The 19,424-nt window shown below is 39.0% G+C and overlaps 1 protein-coding gene across 1 annotated transcript in view; it reads left to right on the top strand.

The window, feature by feature from the left end:
- The first annotated feature begins 630 nt into the window (after positions 1 to 630).
- The window catches only part of vps50 (VPS50 subunit of EARP/GARPII complex), a 57,162-nt gene continuing 38,368 nt past the window's right edge, over positions 631 to 19,424 (top strand). Inside the window, exons 1-9 of the mRNA XM_007573021.2 lie at positions 631 to 765; positions 7,257 to 7,389; positions 12,430 to 12,518; positions 12,665 to 12,759; positions 13,626 to 13,724; positions 14,871 to 14,961; positions 16,531 to 16,716; positions 17,578 to 17,696; positions 19,066 to 19,172. Coding sequence (XP_007573083.1) covers positions 631 to 765; positions 7,257 to 7,389; positions 12,430 to 12,518; positions 12,665 to 12,759; positions 13,626 to 13,724; positions 14,871 to 14,961; positions 16,531 to 16,716; positions 17,578 to 17,696; positions 19,066 to 19,172 — 1,054 coding nt within the window. The remainder of the gene's footprint in view (positions 766 to 7,256; positions 7,390 to 12,429; positions 12,519 to 12,664; positions 12,760 to 13,625; positions 13,725 to 14,870; positions 14,962 to 16,530; positions 16,717 to 17,577; positions 17,697 to 19,065; positions 19,173 to 19,424) is intronic.

The raw sequence follows: 19,424 nt of genomic DNA, 5'->3' as shown, positions 1-19,424 counted from the left end.
ACTCATCTAGCAGCCAGCCAATCAATTTATCCTAAACCATCAACCAGCCAGTCAGTGAGTTTGGTTGAAATCCAACCCAACAAAACAGTTTTGTTTTTTTTTAAACAACTTCCTTTTGTTCATTTTTGTTTTTATATCAGTCTTAGAGAAGTCCTTCTACCGGGAAATCTTTGACAAGAACATTTTTGCCAACTTCACAGCTGTTTAAATCTAACTTATTTATTTTTTCTCACAATAAACCACTAAATATTCCAATTCAATCACTCGTTTTTAATACCAGCACAAACACTCTTACCCTGCACCATTACTGATTGCTACACGTTTTGAGATTTCCCCCTAAAGAGAGCAGCTTCATCAACCAGTTCAGTGTGAATTTGGAAAACAACCGTTGCAGAGAAAAGACTAATCTGTTGTTTTTCACTGCACAGTTTTTCAATTTGAAACACCAGGTGGACAGCTTGTGTATCCACGCTGCTTACTTTGTGTTTTTTTTTTTTTTTACTCTTTGAGTGCAGTTGATCCGCACTCATAGATCAACTGCACATGCACTTCACACAGGCTGTCCCTGACAACATCTTGACATCGCTGTTGTCGTACTAATCTTCTTCTTTGCTGTCTCTTCAGACTGCTATGGATCAACTGCACATGCACTTCACCCAGGCTATCCACAACACGGTGTTCCAGGTCGTCCTGGGGTATGTTGAGCTGTGTGCTGGCAACGCGGACACCAAGTTCCAGAAGATGCAATATAAGGACTTGTGCACGGTAAGGACAGAACTGTGTGTGCAGTGTGTTTGTGTAATAATGAGATAACGCGAGTGCTGTAGCACATGCAAAGCCTTTGCTGTGATGAATTAGCATGATGTGTCATTTACAGCACGCACAACTACACATCAAACTCTTTATTTTGTCTTGCAGCGCAACCCCTCATTCACACTTCTTTTACTGCACAGCCAAACATACATATGCTTCATTTCTTGACGCGGGAATTCTTCACAGTTCCCTCGCAGGGTGAAGTGAAGGATGAGAGCATGTAGCCAGTGATTGAGCGCACCCTGCATTGTAGCTCCTCACGAGATAATTAATCTTGCTCCCAACACAGAATAGCATTGCTGCGGTAGCACCTTTTGTCAGGTCCACACATCTCAGTCGCCCTTTGTCTTTGTCTTTTTCTATCCCCTCCTCCGCCCAAACAGATTTTATTTGCATGCTCAGTAAGCCATCGCTTGACCAATACGTCACAAACTTGTCGAGAGAGCATCCCCCTCGAGGCCGTTTTAGTCCGACCGACAGAATGGAAAGAAAATATGGGGAGGTAAATGTTATCGCATCCTTATGGTGAAGCATCCGTTGCTCCGTTTGGCATTGCAGTGTGAGAGCACAACATTTGCCAGGGGGCGTTGCCAGCTGTGCTCATGTCAGCGATGGCCCGTCCTTTACCTCTTACCTTTGTATTACCTCTTCTCTCTGTCACCGATCATCTGTTGCTCTGTTTATGCACGCTTCCCTGTCGCACTCATTAAATTGCTTCTCCTTGGCATTTTTCAAGTGCCCAAGGTCAAGTCTTCAACTAATATTTGAACCAGTTTTTTTGTTGTTTTTTTTTGTTTTTTCCATCCACTCTTTCAAGCTCGTGCACAGAGTCGTTAGTGTGCTCCATGATCTCAATTCAGGCTGTACAAATATTCCCTGCGATTCCATTTCTTTCTTTTTTATTTTTTTTTTTTTGTGTACCTCTAACTGCCTCTGAGAGTGGATCTGAACGATGGTGTGCATGAAACTCTGCCGTGGTTACAGGCAGACCTTAGTCTTCAGTTGTGTTTGATGGATTTCCTCTCACACAGCGTGTTGCCTGGCCGATTCTTCTAACACCCCGAATGCGCACTGTAGGTTTAAGCTCTCTGTGTTCAGACTGCGAGGATGTTCTGTTAATGTTCCAGCTATGTGATGCTGAAGGGGCAGTACATTCTCACACACTCGAATCAAGGTCCGTGCAAACACCCACATGCACCTTATCTCTGCCAGTGAGAAGATTTTGAACCTGTGTGCAGGAAGTTTTAGGATTTTTTTTTTTCCTTGCTTCAACATCTCATGATAGGTTGGTTTCTCCAGGCCATGTCTGCCCACCTTAAAATTATTTGGTGCAATAAAACCTTTAAAAATATATATTTGTTGCTTGATTGCTTAACTGATTAAAGTTCTATTCTCTTATCCTATAGTATACTATAGTGCTATATTTATACTTTTAGGCGATGGATTGAATTGTGCTTCATGACATCTTGAAAGCTTGTTTCTAAACCGTCTTTGCAACTTTGTTCCTGACCTTTTCGTCGTGTCTTTTGGTCTTCGTAATGTTGTATGTTCTCTAACATTTTTAATAAATCCCTGAGACTTTTGCAGAACGGCTGTATGTATTCTAAGATTAACTTACACACAGGTAGGCATTGGCAATGGTATTTTTCTCTCCTTGTATAAGTTTGTTTTTCTTTGAAACAGAACATGAATGTTGAGGAAATAAAGTCTTGTCAAAAACATTTGATTTTCTATTCAATAACACATTAAAGTCACACGTCTCCCCTAAGCATTTGGGCTGGGGTGAGAGTACAGATCTTGTGGAACCCTGGCAAAAATAAAAAATAAAAAAATAAAAATAAAAAGTCAGTGTTTGCAGAGAAGAACAAACTTCTGACCATGTTCCCTAGACAAATAAAGCTTCAGAAAGTCTCCCAACCCCCTGAACTTGCTGCTAAGTTATGCTCTTTAAAAATTCAGGGGAAATGGGAGCATTGGCAAAGGTCAGTTCTGATTGTGAAAGGGTCTTATTAATTTTACAACATCTCATTAAAAGATAGTTTCACTTCTTATTCATTCCCTGCTCTTCCTTTTTTTCAATGCAAATAAGAGAATTTACTTTTTTTTTTTTTAAATGCCGTAGGTCGGTGCAGAAGTTTGGCTATGCATTCTGCTGAAGTTTCAGCGACTGTAAATTATAAGACTTTACTAAAGAGTCTTTCCTTTTTGGTCCTGAATATCTTATGTGTGCAGAAGTTTATTTTGTTTTAATGCTTCTTATTGTGTGGTTGGTTATTATATGGTTGTTTTTGACATCTAATAAATTTGAAATTTGGATTAAGTAAAAAATAAATAATCACATTTTTGTAGTTACAGCTGTTTGCAAACAGAAAAGATTTCCTCATTTTATTTTATTCCTAACAAAACATTGATGGGCTGTAGATATAAAATACCCTTCCTATAGTCATTGGTTTTAAAACTTTTGAATGTATTCTTGTGAAAACAAAGTTTTTGTCGCTGCAGCACAGCAGCGACGACACATAGTTGACTCAGTTTGCCTTCTGCTTTAGATATTTATTGAAAATGCAACAAAATGATGGCGCTTCATAAAAAAATAAAAAAATAAATAATAAATAGCCCCAAGTTGCTCAGGTACCACGTGCTTTCTATTGGAGAAGCATCTTAAGCTTTGTTCACAACAATGGGTGCAGTAACCGTCTTCAGTCCAGTTAAGTGCAGTTATTATGTCCCTGTCTGTGTCCGTTGAGCCCTTCAACAATCTACAGACACGGGTATATCACACACAAACAGAACAGCAGAGCGCTTCTGTGTGGGTGTAGCTTAGGTTACTTCTTCTCATTAAAGGCTCACTGAGCAGAAGATCTCCGCCCACGCACTGAATCACCCGTCATCCCAGTGCCTTGGCAACACGCTCCTGTGTGGCCGATGGAGAACACAGAAAGCCGGCGTGAGAGCGGTCTCATCTGAACTGGCCTGGAGTTTTTCAGCGCATGCTAGTAATTTACTGAATTAACTGGCTACTGTGCTCCAATGGTCTCCAACTTTCTATAATTAGAAAAATCCTTCATAGAGACTTATAGTGTGATTGTGTTTTTCTACCAACGCAAGGGCCAGCGTAGATGTGTTTTTAGAGAGCCGACAAAATTATTTAATGCCAGTCATCTTGAAAACTCTTAACCATAAATAGTTTGTACATTTCAGTTATTATGCACTTTAATTTGTTTGATAATTATTTTTTAACGAGCTTTGCTAATTTCATGTAGAAGAGATGAACCGTTCTCTGTTAAACGCTCTTCAAAATGTGAAAGTCAAAACAATATATTTAAGTAAAGCAGATATATTTTTTTAATCTATGTAAGTTTTCAAGGTAGTGTTTTTTTAATACAGCACATTCCTTATTATGAGAATAATTTAAAACGGTTTAGATTAAATGTAGTTTTTAAAATTTCATTATTGTAACATTTCTGACATATTGATTGTGAACGTGTGTTAGGCATGTAAAACAGTCATTTAAGTTCAATTCTTACAAGTTTATTACTAATAATAAACAAATACAGGTATCCTGATGTACACGAGGATATGCTACCAATTATCTAGGATGTTTTTAAATAAATGCAAATGTATTCTTGTGTAATATTGTCAGTAAGCTGCAACAATGCCAACTGCACTAGGTTGATATTTGGTTTCAGATCTCCCCTCCGCCCCCAAATAAAAAGAAAGATGAAGCAAAATGAGGCTACCCAAACTTGCATACCTAACAATTTTATGTAAAGATGCAGTTTTTACAGTTCATCTCAAAGTGTGTCAGCTTAACTTATGCAAAAACTGTACTTTCACACTCAGTCAATAAACATATGTTCATTTAAGCTTGCTTGTCTTCAGCATTTTAGATCCCCACACGTAAGTGCTACCACTACGTTGTTTACATAAGCGCTTCACGGATGTCATACCATTGCCCAAATAATTTCATTGTACCCTGTGCAGTGACCCTGTCTGTCCATGCAGATAAAGAACCTCTCACCTCAACATGCCAAATTCTTGTGATTGTCTGTGACTTGCTCCTATCTTCTGATTCGTTCAACTAGTAATTATTATGCCAGGGTGCTCATAAGCTGCATAACCTCTCGGTCCCAGTTGCTGATTGTAAAGAAAAGAAACTGTGAGGTCACATCAAAATTAACCTGTCCAGGTAAATCTGCAGACTGTAAATTTTTATTCTTCAATCCAATATGCAGGCAATGTATGAAATGGGGACGCTTTATAAATGAAACATGAACATCAAAGACAATACTGAACTTTACAATATTCTTATTTTCTTCACATAGACTATATATTAGATACAGTGTCCCTCATGCTAAGACAAATATATATTGTGACAGCATCTTGGAAAACAAAACAAAAAAGAAAAACAACAAAACTTTAGCATTGTAAATAATTGCCTTGGACTTTTTGCCTGGAAATATCCTTCAAGCAATGCTAATAAATCTGAGTCATGCCATTTGTTCCTTCAGTGGACTTTCAGAGTCCTTCCCGTTATTAATCTGCTTCAGATGTTTTGACAAATGTTCTGTTGAGAGATCGTCTGATGCTGGTTTATCAATCGTGGTCTCTGGGATTTTAAATTATAAATCCTTAATACATCCGCTGCTTGTCAATGTGTTATTCTTGTTACAAGGTCTGCAAATGATGTTGAAGTGTGTTACAAAAAGGTATTTATTAAGTTTTAAAGAAAAAAAAAAAGCATGGCCATCCTGCACTTTAGTGTTCCTTTAATTTTGCGATTTGTTTGCGAGGTTGTTTGCAGGACTCTGCTTTCTGACACTAGGACCTTGAACTGTGCCAGCGCTGACTATTGTTAGCAGCTGAATTTGTCCTAATTGGATCAGATTGTGAGTCAGGACACGTACCTGTGCAGACTCTAGGACCAAAGATGCAGAGTCAGGAATGTTGGTCAAAATCTTAGACTTTTAGTTGGATTCATTTTTAGTAAATTTTTATGAAATGCATTTAAGTCATAAGCTGATAACACAACCATGACAGTTTTGATTAATGTAAATTGACACTAAATGCTTTTACACTGTGCACAGTCGTCCTTTGCAATTGCATAGAATTGGGGTAATCGCATTGTTTTGAAGGACACCTGTTACGGGGCTTTGTTTACTTGAAGGCAATCCACAGGGAGTGAATCCTGTCGCCCACACACACATACTGGCGGTTCCACTTTGAGTGTTTTAATCCTGCACCGAAAGCTGTGAACACTTCACTGCTGCCACGGTTGAGTAGTTTGGAATATCCCACTTGTTTTATGTTTTAACTGTTGGTTTGCTTATCTGCTTTTGTTTTGCTGCTGTTTTTCCTCTTGATTCAAAATAAAGTAGCATGTAATGTCTAATTCAAATATATAAATTTGTTATAAAAGTATTACTGATTGCACCTTAAAAATTAGGTAACTTTATGTTATTAAAGGTAAAGTTTAAACAGTAATTATTTCCTGGTTAATGTCAAGTTGTCATAACAAAGACATTTTGAATAATGTCAACTTTGTAGTAAAAGTGTCATAATTTACCAAATGACGCTTTATGACAACAGTCATACATATTCATGAAGACTTATTGATGTTCATGACAGGTGTTATGTCATGTTTATGAAAGTGTCATGACAGTCTTATTCACCCCCCTTCAAATAAAGTGTTACCGTGGTTTTTTGTGTCTTTCCACTTGTGTCTTGAATATTTATCTTCGGTGACGAGTTCCAAGCCTTTATGGTTGATCGGCTCCCTTCGGACATTCAGTATTAGATTAAAATGTTCCTTCAGGCCAGTTTAAGATGTTTTCAAAGAATTGTGATTGGGTGATTTTGACAGGACAATTTCTGGGGTTGCTTCAACACAGGAGATTGTCTGTTGGGGATGTAATCTCAAAGCTGGAGTTGTGTGAGGAAGTTTCATTTTACAGCAACTCAGTACAGAAACAAACAACTCAGAAAATAGCAGGTGAGGGTCTTTGTTGTATTGCCGTAAAATCCACATGCCTTTTCAGTTGCGTGTGGAAAATATGGTGTAAGTAAAGCTGGCTTTTTTCACATACTATCAATGCAAAACAAGCTAATTAGATGTCATGAAATAAGAAGACTTCCAATCAATAATTCAAATCTATGGAAGACTTGTTGTCCTAAAATATTCCAGTATGTACGTTTGTTTGTCCGTCTCACCTCAGAACAATTACAGATCACTTCTTGATTGAAATGTGTGTGTGTGACGAAGATTTAGCTCAGTTGTAGACATCTTCAAAAAAATGTATTTAGAACATTCATGCAACCCTACCCATTCGTTTCTTTTCATGTGGCTGTTAGAAGCGAAGTATTTCTGACTCGCTGAGAAGTAAACAGTTCTAGAAAACGATGTTTGATCTGGTTTTGTCTTCCATGCGCTTTTCTTTTGGCAGCACATCACCCTCGACAGCTACATCCCCTGCCTGACAGATCTCTGCAAGGCTCTTTGGGAGGTGATGCTGAGCTACCACCGCACCATGCAGTGGCACGAGGAGCATGACAAACAGAAGACCGTACCATCGCAAGGTAGCAGCGTTCCCTTTTATAGTTCTTTCATTTCAGAAATACGTTTCTGTCTTCTGAACTGTTAGGTGTCGACTGGGGCTGCACGATGTTAGAAAATCACGAGTTTGGATTATTATTGGTCAATGCTATGACAATAACAGTTGAAATAATTATATAGTTTCTTTTGGAGGTTTTTGTGCGTGTCCCCTTTACTATGTGCGTTTTGGGCCCTGTTATTTGTAAAATGTGTGTACATCTCTTTCGCTGAGACTCCATGCATCAGGCCGATTAAGACATTGATATGCCAAGTGTAAACTCAAACAGATTTGCATCCCAAACAGTCCTTTGGAATGAAAACATTTTGATGTTACAATCTGTTTGCTATATATTGAACAAGCCCTGTTTTGATACTCCAAACCTTCATAAGGAGCTCCCTAACTCATTGTTGGAAGCTTGGTTGTGGTTTATCTAACGTGCTTCTTCCGTCTTTAATCTTAAAATCTGTTTTAAGATTAAAATAATCCCAAAAATAGACTTTCTATACATTCAGCTGTGGAAAATTAAATTAAGTCCTGTGACAGCCCTTTTTCTCCTTAATCCCACAAACTGAGGGAGAATCCTGTTCTTTCCTTAATTTATACTGAAAATGTAAGATGTACACATCATGATTATGTTTTCACTCATATTAGCTGATGTATTTGCTTTTAGGAAAACCGCACGTGTGGTGCGAAGGTTAGCGATTTATTGTACCCTTAGCTATGCCCAACCAGGAATACATCTTCACAAATCAGGTGTGCTTCTGTGGATTTTTATGTTTTTTTGTTTTTTGTGTGACACCATGTGATTAACAGCATTGCACGGTGAATAAGGGCACAGAGGTAAGAAATTCTACATTTAAGAAGCTAAAAAAATGAAACCAGAAATCATTAGATGGCAGTTGTTTTGTGTTCAGTTGAATATGAGGGGTAATTGGTGCCTAATGGGCTTGGTGGTGATAGCAAGGTTTCCCTGAACCAGAGTCATGTGTGGGTGTGGCTTCAGTTGTTTAGGAAATTAAATTGAAAGACTTAAAAAATAAGATTTGCATACAATTATTTTTGCTTTTGCTGTTCTTATTCATGGATCATATGTCAAAAAGCCTAAAGGACAAACGTATGAAAAATACAGTTTAAATTTCAGTTCATTTTTAGGTGGAACAAATTGCATTGCTTACCCTCGAGCTCTACACTGCATTCAATTTGGATATTTGCTTGGATATTGGAATGAATTTCCACTTAATTTCATTGCGTCTTAGTTGCAATTTGGAATATCAATGAGATTTTTTGTTTATGTGCTGGTAGGTTTTATTAACAACACATTTCAGCAACAGGATCTTATGCATTCAAATATCACAAGAACACTTTGTGTTCAGAAGGCATTGATGATCCCCCATTGCCAGCAGAATGAAGGCACAGGCCACCAGTCAGCGCTCAGGATGATGTGAAAACTCATGAACATCAGTTCTTTTATTAGCTATTGTACAATGGATACAATAGCTAATAAAAGACATTCTTGATGGAAAATATGTGTTATGTAGAGATTTCTTGAAGAGGCTTTGATGATCCCATTGAACATGGCGTTCTAACGGCACTGACGTTTATTTCATATAAGAGGTCACAAAATCTCCAAACGTCAACAAACTGCTTTCCGACTCCACCACCTACCAGTCATATTTCTGCAGTAAATAAAAACTGACACTAGGCGCTGCTCTCGAAAATCTTGTGCTCATTAATGTGTCAGTCCCTTTTGTCCACAGGGCAAAGACAGTGAGGTGCTTTGGGCTTCATGCTAAGCCAGAGCCTGACAGCTAGTCCTTTGAGTCTTGTTTTCTGTGATGTTTCTCACGTTGACCTTGTCTGTAAATGCTCAATTGGATTTTGTTCCAAATTGTTAAAATCTCTGTTTTCATGTTCGTTACTTGAGTCCATCTTAAAGTGACCACCTCAGATTATGTAGCTCTTGACATACCATTTGAAAACATCTGGAGACATATTACCCATTAGCATTTTTTAGCTAGTTTAACCAAACAAATGCTGTGTGTCATTGCACAAGTGATATGCCTTTTCTTCAGTACAATCTTTATGCATTCATTGGACATTTTATAGGTGTTTTTTTTTTTTTTTGTTTTGTTTTTTGTCAACACAAACAGCAAATCAGCTAAAACCACCAAATTCATTTAGATAGTTAGACTGTGAGAAACTTAAGTTCAAACTGAGCGTCAGATCTGCATCCAAAGGTGATTTAAGGCACTTTGAACGTTGCGTGGTTCTTAGTACCAACGGGTTGGTCTGAGTATTTCAGAAAATGCTTCTCTTCTGGGATTTTTATACACAACAACCATTCCTCTGATTTACAGAGGTAAGGTCTGAAAAAGAGAAAATGTGGTAACCAAACTATCACTGGCTCCTTTATCTGATTTAACAGAGATATTTATGAACATTGCTAAAGTGCATGCAGTAGTGCTGTTACATTCAAAGCTCCCTTGGTGTTTTAATACTGCCGATTTTTTTTTTGTGTGTGTGTGTGTGTGTAAAACATTATTCAGTTTGAAAACATTCATTATCTACACTCAGAACAACAAACAGATTCAGGGTGCTGAATCAAGCGACCTGCACAAACTGGAAAAGAGATAAAAAAAGCCACAGCAATGGCTCTGTGTGCATTTTTAGCTACTGATTTTGAGAGGAAATGAAGTCCTGTTTTACTGATGTTGACACAGACTTGTCAGGAACAAGGCATGTTTAAATTCTATCTTTTCTGCCGGTGTGACGCATGCAAAATAGTGGCATAGGAACATTTCATAGAAAACTTTTGCAAAAATAAATAAATAAATAAAAAGTTTTGAACTTTCAACGGTGCTCAGGTTGTTCTCCAGCTCTGCTCTGCTCACCTATATGCAATTGTGCTACATCAGGAAGAAACAAATTAGACAACATTGCTACAATCAATACCCAGCCTCTTGTTTGCAGACAGGAAGGGTGGCTGCTCGTTTTGTGAATTCAGAAATAAGTTAGGTGGTTTTGTAGAAATAAATTACTGACCTATTACTTTGTCGTCTGTTTGAGTGTAGAATGAAGGTTTATACTTGTAATTAGGGGAACTTCTGGAGAAAAAGGAGGCTGTCCTATTACCAGTCACTTGTGTTGCGTCTGCTGGCAAATGCAGTGCAGTACAGATACTCGATTCGCACTGGCATAACTTTAGTCCTGAGGCTTTTCTCTTCTATATCCTGCAAACATATTAACACTCACAACTTTTAGGAGGAGAGGTGACTGTTAAGAAAGCGATAACTGTTTTTAGACATTTAATTCTGCAGCACCGATCGATTTCAGTTTGCGTGGATTACCTAATCGGTTAATCATTAGCAGTTTCAGCTTTCTCCCCTTGTTTTTGAGCTCTGAGCTTTCTCCAACTCAGTTTCAGTTCGTCTTCTCCAAATTCTTTGGCAGCTTCTCACAGCCCCGCTCATGCAGTGCCATCAGTGTGCTCATTAAATCGAACCTTTATGTGTCAAGTTGCTTTCTCACTCCTTGCTTTTTTATCTTTTAATGAGTCATATACTTGTTTCCACTATCTCTGTCAAATATTAATAATTTTAAAAATGTGACCAGTGATATTAGGGTCAAGAGAACAGAGTTGGGAATCAGAATTTTCCTGCACTGCTCGAAGCTCTTTGATCTTTCCTTATTGGAGGAAATAGCTAATTATCCGTAAATGTTAGAATTGAAAAATTGGTGTAGGGCTGTCAACTTGAATTATATCAGAATAAATGCAAAAAAAAAAATACTGAAAAGTGTATGCAGCTTCTTAAATTGTCACAATACTAAAATTCAAGCCTGATATGCTTCATGCAATTTCCAAGATTGATGGGTCGAAAACAATGCATTAAGTGTCATATGTCATTTTTAATTAGACAAATTCTGCCCTCTTGACTAATTCTTCAAAATTCGGGGTATCAAAAGCATCGCTGGGTCTTCGGGGAATTGGGCAATGAGTTGCAATGTGGTACTTGTGTCAGTGCTTAGTATTTATATAACAATTACTTTCTCATACAGGGCCAGGATTTTTTGCATATCGCTTTTCCCTTAACGCATAAAATCACTATATGAAACTGCTTTTAAATTTGCTCAAGTTATGCTTTTTCAGCATTAAAATTATGAAACATTTCAGTTTGCCCAAAAAAAATGTAATAGTGCAAATCTTTTCTTTTATACCACTGTAATGGTCAGGTATTACATTTTTTTCCCAGATAGTTATGGAATATCTTTTCCATAATGTTGCCAGTGTATAATTTATTGCCTTGAAAATGGAGTATAACCAAACCTCGCCAGCAGTCCAATTCTGGTAATGTGATTTATTTTAAGAATGACAGCTGACTGCTTATTGACTTAAAGGCTAACCGCTGCTGGCTTTCCTAAAAAATCTATTTTCTGCAAGGGAAGCAGCTTGAGATTTATCGAAGCAATTTTCAGCTAAAGAGGAGTATTGATGTTGCCGTAACGCTGTCAGCCGATCTAAGGGGACAAAAACAATGGAGACGCAACATGGAGGATCGTGAGCTGATGATGGAGAAGGAATCGTGTCTGACAGCAAGCAGGACTCGATGTTTAGCGGTCGCCCGTGCCTGGACTGTTGGCCTCTGAGCTGCTGTCAGTCTTTTATCTCTGCTGGGAGTTTGTGACCTTCATGCAGTCTAGATGTTGAGTGGCAACCACGGCTGACAGCTTTTCTCAGCTGAGTCATCAGCTGACAGGGAGGGACCTTAATAATCTGGCAGATTTACCGATCAAATAAGGCCGGATTTTCTCATTCACGTTTCTATTTGTCGGAGCAGTAGAAATGTTTGTATGTGTCCTTCATCAAACAGCGATTAACATTTTTAATCAGCTTAACTTAACTGATCTAGTTTTAGGTGGAAAACCAGAATGGAAAGACATTCTCTCTCTCTGTCTCTGTCTCTGTTATTTCCTTTAATGTCTAATACTTTGTTGGGCACTTTCTTTGATTTTTTTTTCCCTGTAGACGATGCAGCAGGAGAGCCTGATGAGCTGACTGTGGACCGCAGCTATGTGAAGAAAAAGCTTGAGCACGGACTGACGCGGATCTGGCAGGTTTGCAGTCAAACATTACCTTTTGTCTTGCTTTTTTTTTTTTTTCCCTTCCCAATTCATTAGCTTTCTATCAGCTTCTGATTCCATTTTACGGCTCTCATCTTTCAAATGACCAAATCCATCCCTGTCTCGGCGTCTCTCCTCAGGACGTCCAGTTAAAGGTGAAGGTGTATATTCTGGGGACGGACATGTCAAACTTCAAATACGACGATTTCATAGTGGTACTAGATGTCATCAGCAGGTACGTGACGGGGTCGGTCCAGGCGGCTCGCTCTCGATTCTGCTAATTGGGCTTCATTGTCTCGCTTTCGCCGTTCCCTCCTCCTTGGGTCACATTAGTCAGGTTGACCTGCAGGGTTTTTCAGTGTGCTCTGTCTCCAGCAGAGTACTTATTCTTTGATTCACGTCCAGTCAAATTAGGGAAATTAATCTACACCACTGCCTAAGAAGGTTTTATGAATGAGTGTGTATTTAGATTTATCTATGCTGGCTGCATTTACTCTGATTATACCTATCCTTCCTTACGTCTATCCGCTAATCTATTTTCATGTTATATTATTAATAATACTATATTACTCATTCCAATTTTGCATGCTGCTCATTTTAGTTAATTAATCAGGCTGACCCACAGGATTTTTTTGTTAGTCACAAACTTTAACAAACTTCGAGCCATGCTAAGAATGAGATATCACACGAAGAAGATAAAAGTAAAAGCACACACTGCAAGAAATACTCCAGAGCCTTCAAATTCTGTTTGATACGTCTGCATTTTTTTGTGTGTGTGTGTCTTAAACGGGTAAAGACAAACACTAGTATAAAATTGAATTCACTTTTTTGACGTGGGCACAGAGGCAGTAGGTAATAGGTTTGTACTACCCTGTAGCAAAATCCCTCTGTCACTGTAATTTACCACAACTTTCAGTTCTTCCATATTCTTGCCCCTAATAATGCATCACATTTTACCAGAATGAAATTCTGTTGTATTACGTAATAAAATGCAACACAATAGAATCCAAAATAACGAAGCTCCGATGAGACTTTGTTGGGGGGGTTTTTCTACTTTTTTTTTTTTTTTCCCTCTGACCTCATTGCAATCTGCTTTTTCAGGTTGATGCAGGTTGGTGAGGAGTTTTGTGGCAGCAAGTCAGAGGTTCTGCAGGAGTCTATCAAACGCCAGAGTGTGAACTACTTCAAAAACTATCACAGGTGAGAGGAACTAATTGTTCTTTTCGATAATGTGAAAGTTAGCGACTGAAAAAAGAAAAAAATAAAAGGTCTTTATGTACTGTAAAAGCAAAAGCCTTCAAGACCGTAAGTTGTTCAATGAGGAGAGAACGTCCTATGCAAAATGGTAGCCATCGGCTAATTCCAACACACTCCATCACTTGCATAATCCTCTTCGGAATAAATGCGTAATTACATGGCAACACTCAATGAGGAGGGAAAAAAAAATCCCTTTTACATCCTGATTACATTAGAGCCTGTCAACCTCATGAATATGTGCTCACAGCCACCGACGGCGCCCTGTCATCGGAGAGGACGCACATTGATCAGCATTAAGGTTACGCGTCAGGGATCATTGATGAAACGTCCAAACATCAGGCGACACAAGGCAGACATAATGAACACATTTTAGGGTTTATGGAGATGCAATGGAGATTATATGGGCATGAAAGCCCACGTGTGATTGAAAGAGTGGAGGACGCTAAAGAACACGAGTGGCAGATGTCTACACTACGGATGAGGAAACCTTGAGAGCGATTTAGTGACCATTAAGTTCAATGTGAGTGTTTAGTGGTACAGAAATGACAGAAATTTTTTATCTTTTTTTCCGACTGATTTCCTTTCTTAGTTTAATCGTCTTTTAATTCTCAATTCAATCTGCAGTAGGTACAAAATTTTCCAATTAGTGCACGTACCGAGCTTAGTTGAGCGTGCAATTTGTGTTTGTTTTTTTTTTTTTTCTTCCCGTGTTCTGTGTTCCGTCACCTCCTATATTTCAAACACCCTTAAGACATAAAAGGTGTCCTGCAGAGTTTAAAGCGAACACTGTGATGACATGTTACACAGTGTGAGATGATATTAACTTGGCAGCTGAACGCCAGGGTGGCTGTTTTTTGAGCTGTTAACACATCGAATCCTGTTACAGACCGGACACATCTTTCCTCCTTCCCTGCTGAGTTTCTGTGACCTTTTGGTCGGTTTTGTTCATGTTTACACAGTTAATCTCGGACCTTTTGAACACAGGAGCAGTTTTGCAAAAGATCATATGTTAGCTATTTAGCAGATAATGTTTTATTGATTCATTGTTGTGCTCATGTCATCTGTGTTTTTGTTTTTTTTTTTGTCCAGAGCACGACTGGAAGAGCTTAGGATGTTTCTGGAAAACGAGACGTGGGAACTATGTCCAGTCAAGTCCAACTTTAACATTGCCCAGCTCCACGTAAGTGAAAGTCAGCAAAAAAGCTGGAGTAAGATAACTTTTATTCATGCCTTGTTCACATATAGCACGCCATCACCATTAGAAATTTACATAAAAATCGAAATCTCTTCATATTTTGCACCTTTGGATGAATGTTTGTGTGTCGGAGTGTTCTTGGTGCTCATTATGTAACCTGAATGAACATGAAACGACGGCTGTCGTCCCCGGTGGTATGCAGATTGTTTCTGGTTTTTTTTGTTTTTGTTTTTGTTTTTTTTTTCTCTCCCCGCGCTCTTGGGCAATAGTTAATGCAAGTGAAAAGTTGAATTGCTCAGCCTCATTTAGTTCACTTGTACCCAGATGTCCTTCACATATGATAACCAACAATGTTAACTTTGTGTCCGATATATTCAGCTTAATTTAGCCAGAACATAAACAATCACTGCCATTTCCACCACTTTCGGTTCGGAATCAGCCAGAACGTGGTTGAATTGGTCCTGTGGGGTGCATTGAGTACGCATTAAGCTCCCCATTATGTGTGATGTAGCATGAGTGTTCCCAGACTGATTTAAGCAGACCCAGATCCTATTAAGCTTGTAATGGTTTATGAATGTGGATGCCTGCATTGCATGTGGATTCATTAGTAGAGAATTTAAAGCAAGACAGGCCAGGCTCGCGTCATCCCAAGGCAACAAGCTAACATACCCACAAGTGGCCTGGCAGTTCTCCAGGTGATTTAAACACATCGCCCCAATTCTTTCAGTGCACCAAATAGTGTCTCTCTATTTAGTATAGAGAGATACTATTTGCCCCATGCAAATCTGTATGTGTCGGTCTCCCTGTGACGTCTGATTCTCTTCTACAAAAAAAGTGCACACATCTCCAAATTGCACATGTGCTTGTTGACTGAAGTAAGTTGGCAATTAGGTTGCAGCTAAAAGCAAAAACGTTTTCATCAAGGCAGCAGAATGGGCGCCCCATATACAGAGGCGATTGTCCTCAACGCGGCTGTCCTGCTTGGTTTTGATTCTCGACCTCGAGACCTGCTCTGCATTTCTTCAACCCTTCCTGCCTGGTATCTGTTAACAAAGGTCACTGTACATCACTTTAAAGTGCCACACAGCATGATGTGCTTGGCTGCTGTGTTCTCTCGTATCACAGAAATCAACCATATGTATAAGGGAATTTTGCGCGTTACTTGTGCAGATATCAATTTGTGGCGGTAGTATAGCAGTTTGGTAGGTAACAAAAAAAATCTTTCAGGATACCATCACACTCAAACCAGGTGTCCAAGGTGCATCCAAACAGTCATGGATGCTCTGGAAATTGTGGTTCAATTTTAACCAGGTCTAAAATAAGCTTATTGTAAAGACATTTTAAAAAAATAATTATCTATCAGTCCCTTAGCTCGTTCTTGGTTTAACATTTTTTGTTGAAATTTATCTTTGACACACTGCAGTGAATACCTTGTCAGTAAACCTTTCTAAAGGTTTGAGAATTTTGTTTTGTTTTTGGCGCAGCATTTTCTGGACATATATCAATGTTAAGACGAAAATTGTGTTTTTTGTTGTCACATTCTCTCTAATCCAGGAGTTCAAGTTCATGGGCCAGTGTCGCTCTCCCTCCATTTCCCCAAGCAGACAGGCTGCCTCCTCTGCTGGCCCGGCCCTGGAGGAGCTGTCACTTTTCCAGCAGTATCACCAGGACGGGAACCCCTTTGAGATGCACACTGAGCACAAGGAAGAGGAGACGGAGGACGTTCTCGCGTCTAACGGGGTACGGCTTCAGAGTTAAGAGTCGTCACAAGGTTGCAAGTTCTGATCTGTTTTTAAGCTCCCCTTGCCCGATTCTGAATTCTGTACAATTCAGAGATGACTTAAACAGAACCTGTCTGACAGCATGAAGTGTGCTATAAGATCTCAAATAAAATATATATATTTAAAGAAATTGTAGAAAAGCAGATGAAGACACTGACATCTGTTAGCCTGGAAAGAGCTACAAAGCATAGATAAGGTGTTGGGACTCTAGTGAAAGTGGTTTAAAGAAAAAAAAAAAGAAGATTGGAGTTTTCTAGACTTAAATCTGATTGAGATACTTTGCTATGACCTCTAACAGACGATCGTTAAAACAACCTCAGTAGAGCTGAATTCCTCCACAGACACATCGCCAGTTATCAGAAGTACTTAATGGGAGTTGTTGCCATCAAGGTTAAGAAAACAAGTTGTTAGATTTATTGGCAGTCCGTTTTCCACGTCTCCTACTGAAAACACAAGAGTACAAAGCACAAAGTTCAATGTGTCTTTTAGGTTTATTTGGTGAAGGCAACCATTTTTGTCTTTCTGTTACACAAGTGTTATGTTTTATGGGTTTATTTTCCTTAGTTGGTGCCTTAGTCAATACAGCCGTCTCCATTTGTTTTGTAACATATTTAAATGATTCAGAGTGATTTTCTCTGAAAATCCTCTTTAGGGCAACAAATCATCATCCCGTTTTAGGAAGCGTTTCTTTGAATTTTGATCTGAGGCATTATTGAATATTTCAAGTGAGGTTTTGTTTGTTTTTCTGACATTTTCTCCATGTGCTTGAACCTGATCTTAATCGTCTCTGATCTTTTTACCCCTTCTAAATTTTCTCCAGTACGAATCAGACGAGCTGGAGAAGAGCGTCTATCAGGACTACGACAGTGACAGCGACGTCCCGGATGAGCTCAAGCAAGACTACGTCGACGAGCAGACGGGCGACGCCCCTCTGAAGAGGTAAGATCCCTGTGGCCTTATTACAGCGCCACACGTCAAACTGTCACGCAGGCCAGGCCGTTTCAAGTGTGTGTAGAGATTCACAAATCACAGAAGCACACACTGATCTCTCCTTAAATGTTTCTCTGAAGATGTTCCTAAAAGTGTGAAATTATTCCTGTTTTTTTTGTTTTGTTTTGTTTTTTTTTACCTTCGGCAGTCAGTTTAGTTCACCTCTGCGTAACCCTGCCCTAAAGCCAAAAACCTTTCAAAAGCAAATTTTCCTTTTTCTTCCTACTGCCTTCTAAGTGACTGCCCTATTCTATTAAAGGATGAATCAGCATTTAATACTGGTGAATGTTTAAATTTTTTCCTGTATATATTTATAGGCCTATTTAACTTTAAAGGTGCAATTAATCAATTGCAGCTCTGGAGGTTTTTTTCATTTTTCTTCTAGACTTTCTTTCTGTTTTCAGGATGTGATGAATTTAAATGGGTCTGTCACCATCAGCATTGGCCTTCTCGCCACCAGTTCGTACATACATGCTCCACTAGAACAAGAACAAAGTTCTTTCCGGCCAGGACTTTTCATTCTTCTCAAGAACTTGGCTGCAGAACTCTTGGAAATTCTTTACAGATTCGTCCGACTGCAGCGTTTGTATATAATGGTTGTCAGATACCGCGCAGAAGAAAAAGTTGACACAGCTGCAAGAACCTCCGAACCAAGTTGACGAGAACAGAATGTTATCATACCTTTGGTTTCAGAGGCAGAAAAATCGACACCCCTCGCGCATTCGGATCACACGTACAGAGCTCTCTGCTGGGGGAAAAACAGCAACTTATAGGATTTATTTTATTAATTTAAAGTAATCAAAAATTCCAATGTAGTAAAAAAAAAAAACCGCAACATTTTAGTATTTCCTAAATTAAGTTGCCTAAATTTGCCCCGATCCACTGACATTGCAGTGGTTTTAGAGATCAAAACCATTGAAATTCCATCTTCATTTACACAAAATGCTTACTAAAATCTTCATTGTTATTAATGAAAGCAATACTTGCTGATGGTTGATCATCGAATGTATTGCGTGACCACACGCAGGTATATGACATTTCTGGCAACGACAGCAGCCAAGGTAATGACTTCTGGCTAATTTGGCTCATTGAGCTTGGTGTCAGGGATGTGGAGCTCCAGGATCATCAGTTCAAAGCTTTTCCCAGCAGCAGGCTCCAGCTGTATCTCTTGCCATGTGTAATGGGTGCTGATAGATCAATTATAGGACTTTGACCCGCACCAGACAATCATTTCCAAAGATTAGTGATATTAACGTGAATTACTTTCTCATGGCTTCCTCCTTGCTTTCTCTCGCTCTCCCTCTTCTGCGTGGCTCAGTGTGTCCCGGGAGACCATAAGAAGCAAGAAAAAGTCCGATTACAACCTGAGCAAGGCCAGCGCGCCGATTCTCACCAATACCACCCTCAACGTCATCCGGCTTGTTGGTAGGTGCTGCACGTACACACCAAAGCCCCTTTTTTTTTTCTTTCCATGTAACCTTACAGTGGGGAAAATAAGTATTTAGTCAGTCACCAATTGTGCAAGTTCTCCCACTTAAAAAGATGAGAGAGGCCTGTAATTGACATCATAGGTAGACCTCAACTATGAGGGACAAAATGTGAAAAAAAAATTGAGAAAATCATTTTGTCTGACTTTTAAAGAATTTATTTGCAAATAATGGTGGAAAATAAGTATTT

This window comes from Poecilia formosa, unplaced genomic scaffold (genome assembly GCF_000485575.1).
Source record: "Poecilia formosa unplaced genomic scaffold, Poecilia_formosa-5.1.2 Scaffold313, whole genome shotgun sequence".
NCBI classification, from domain to species: Eukaryota; Metazoa; Chordata; class Actinopteri; order Cyprinodontiformes; family Poeciliidae; genus Poecilia; species Poecilia formosa.
The sequence above is the reverse complement of the archived record's forward strand: the minus strand, read 5'-3'. Positions and strand labels throughout refer to the sequence as shown.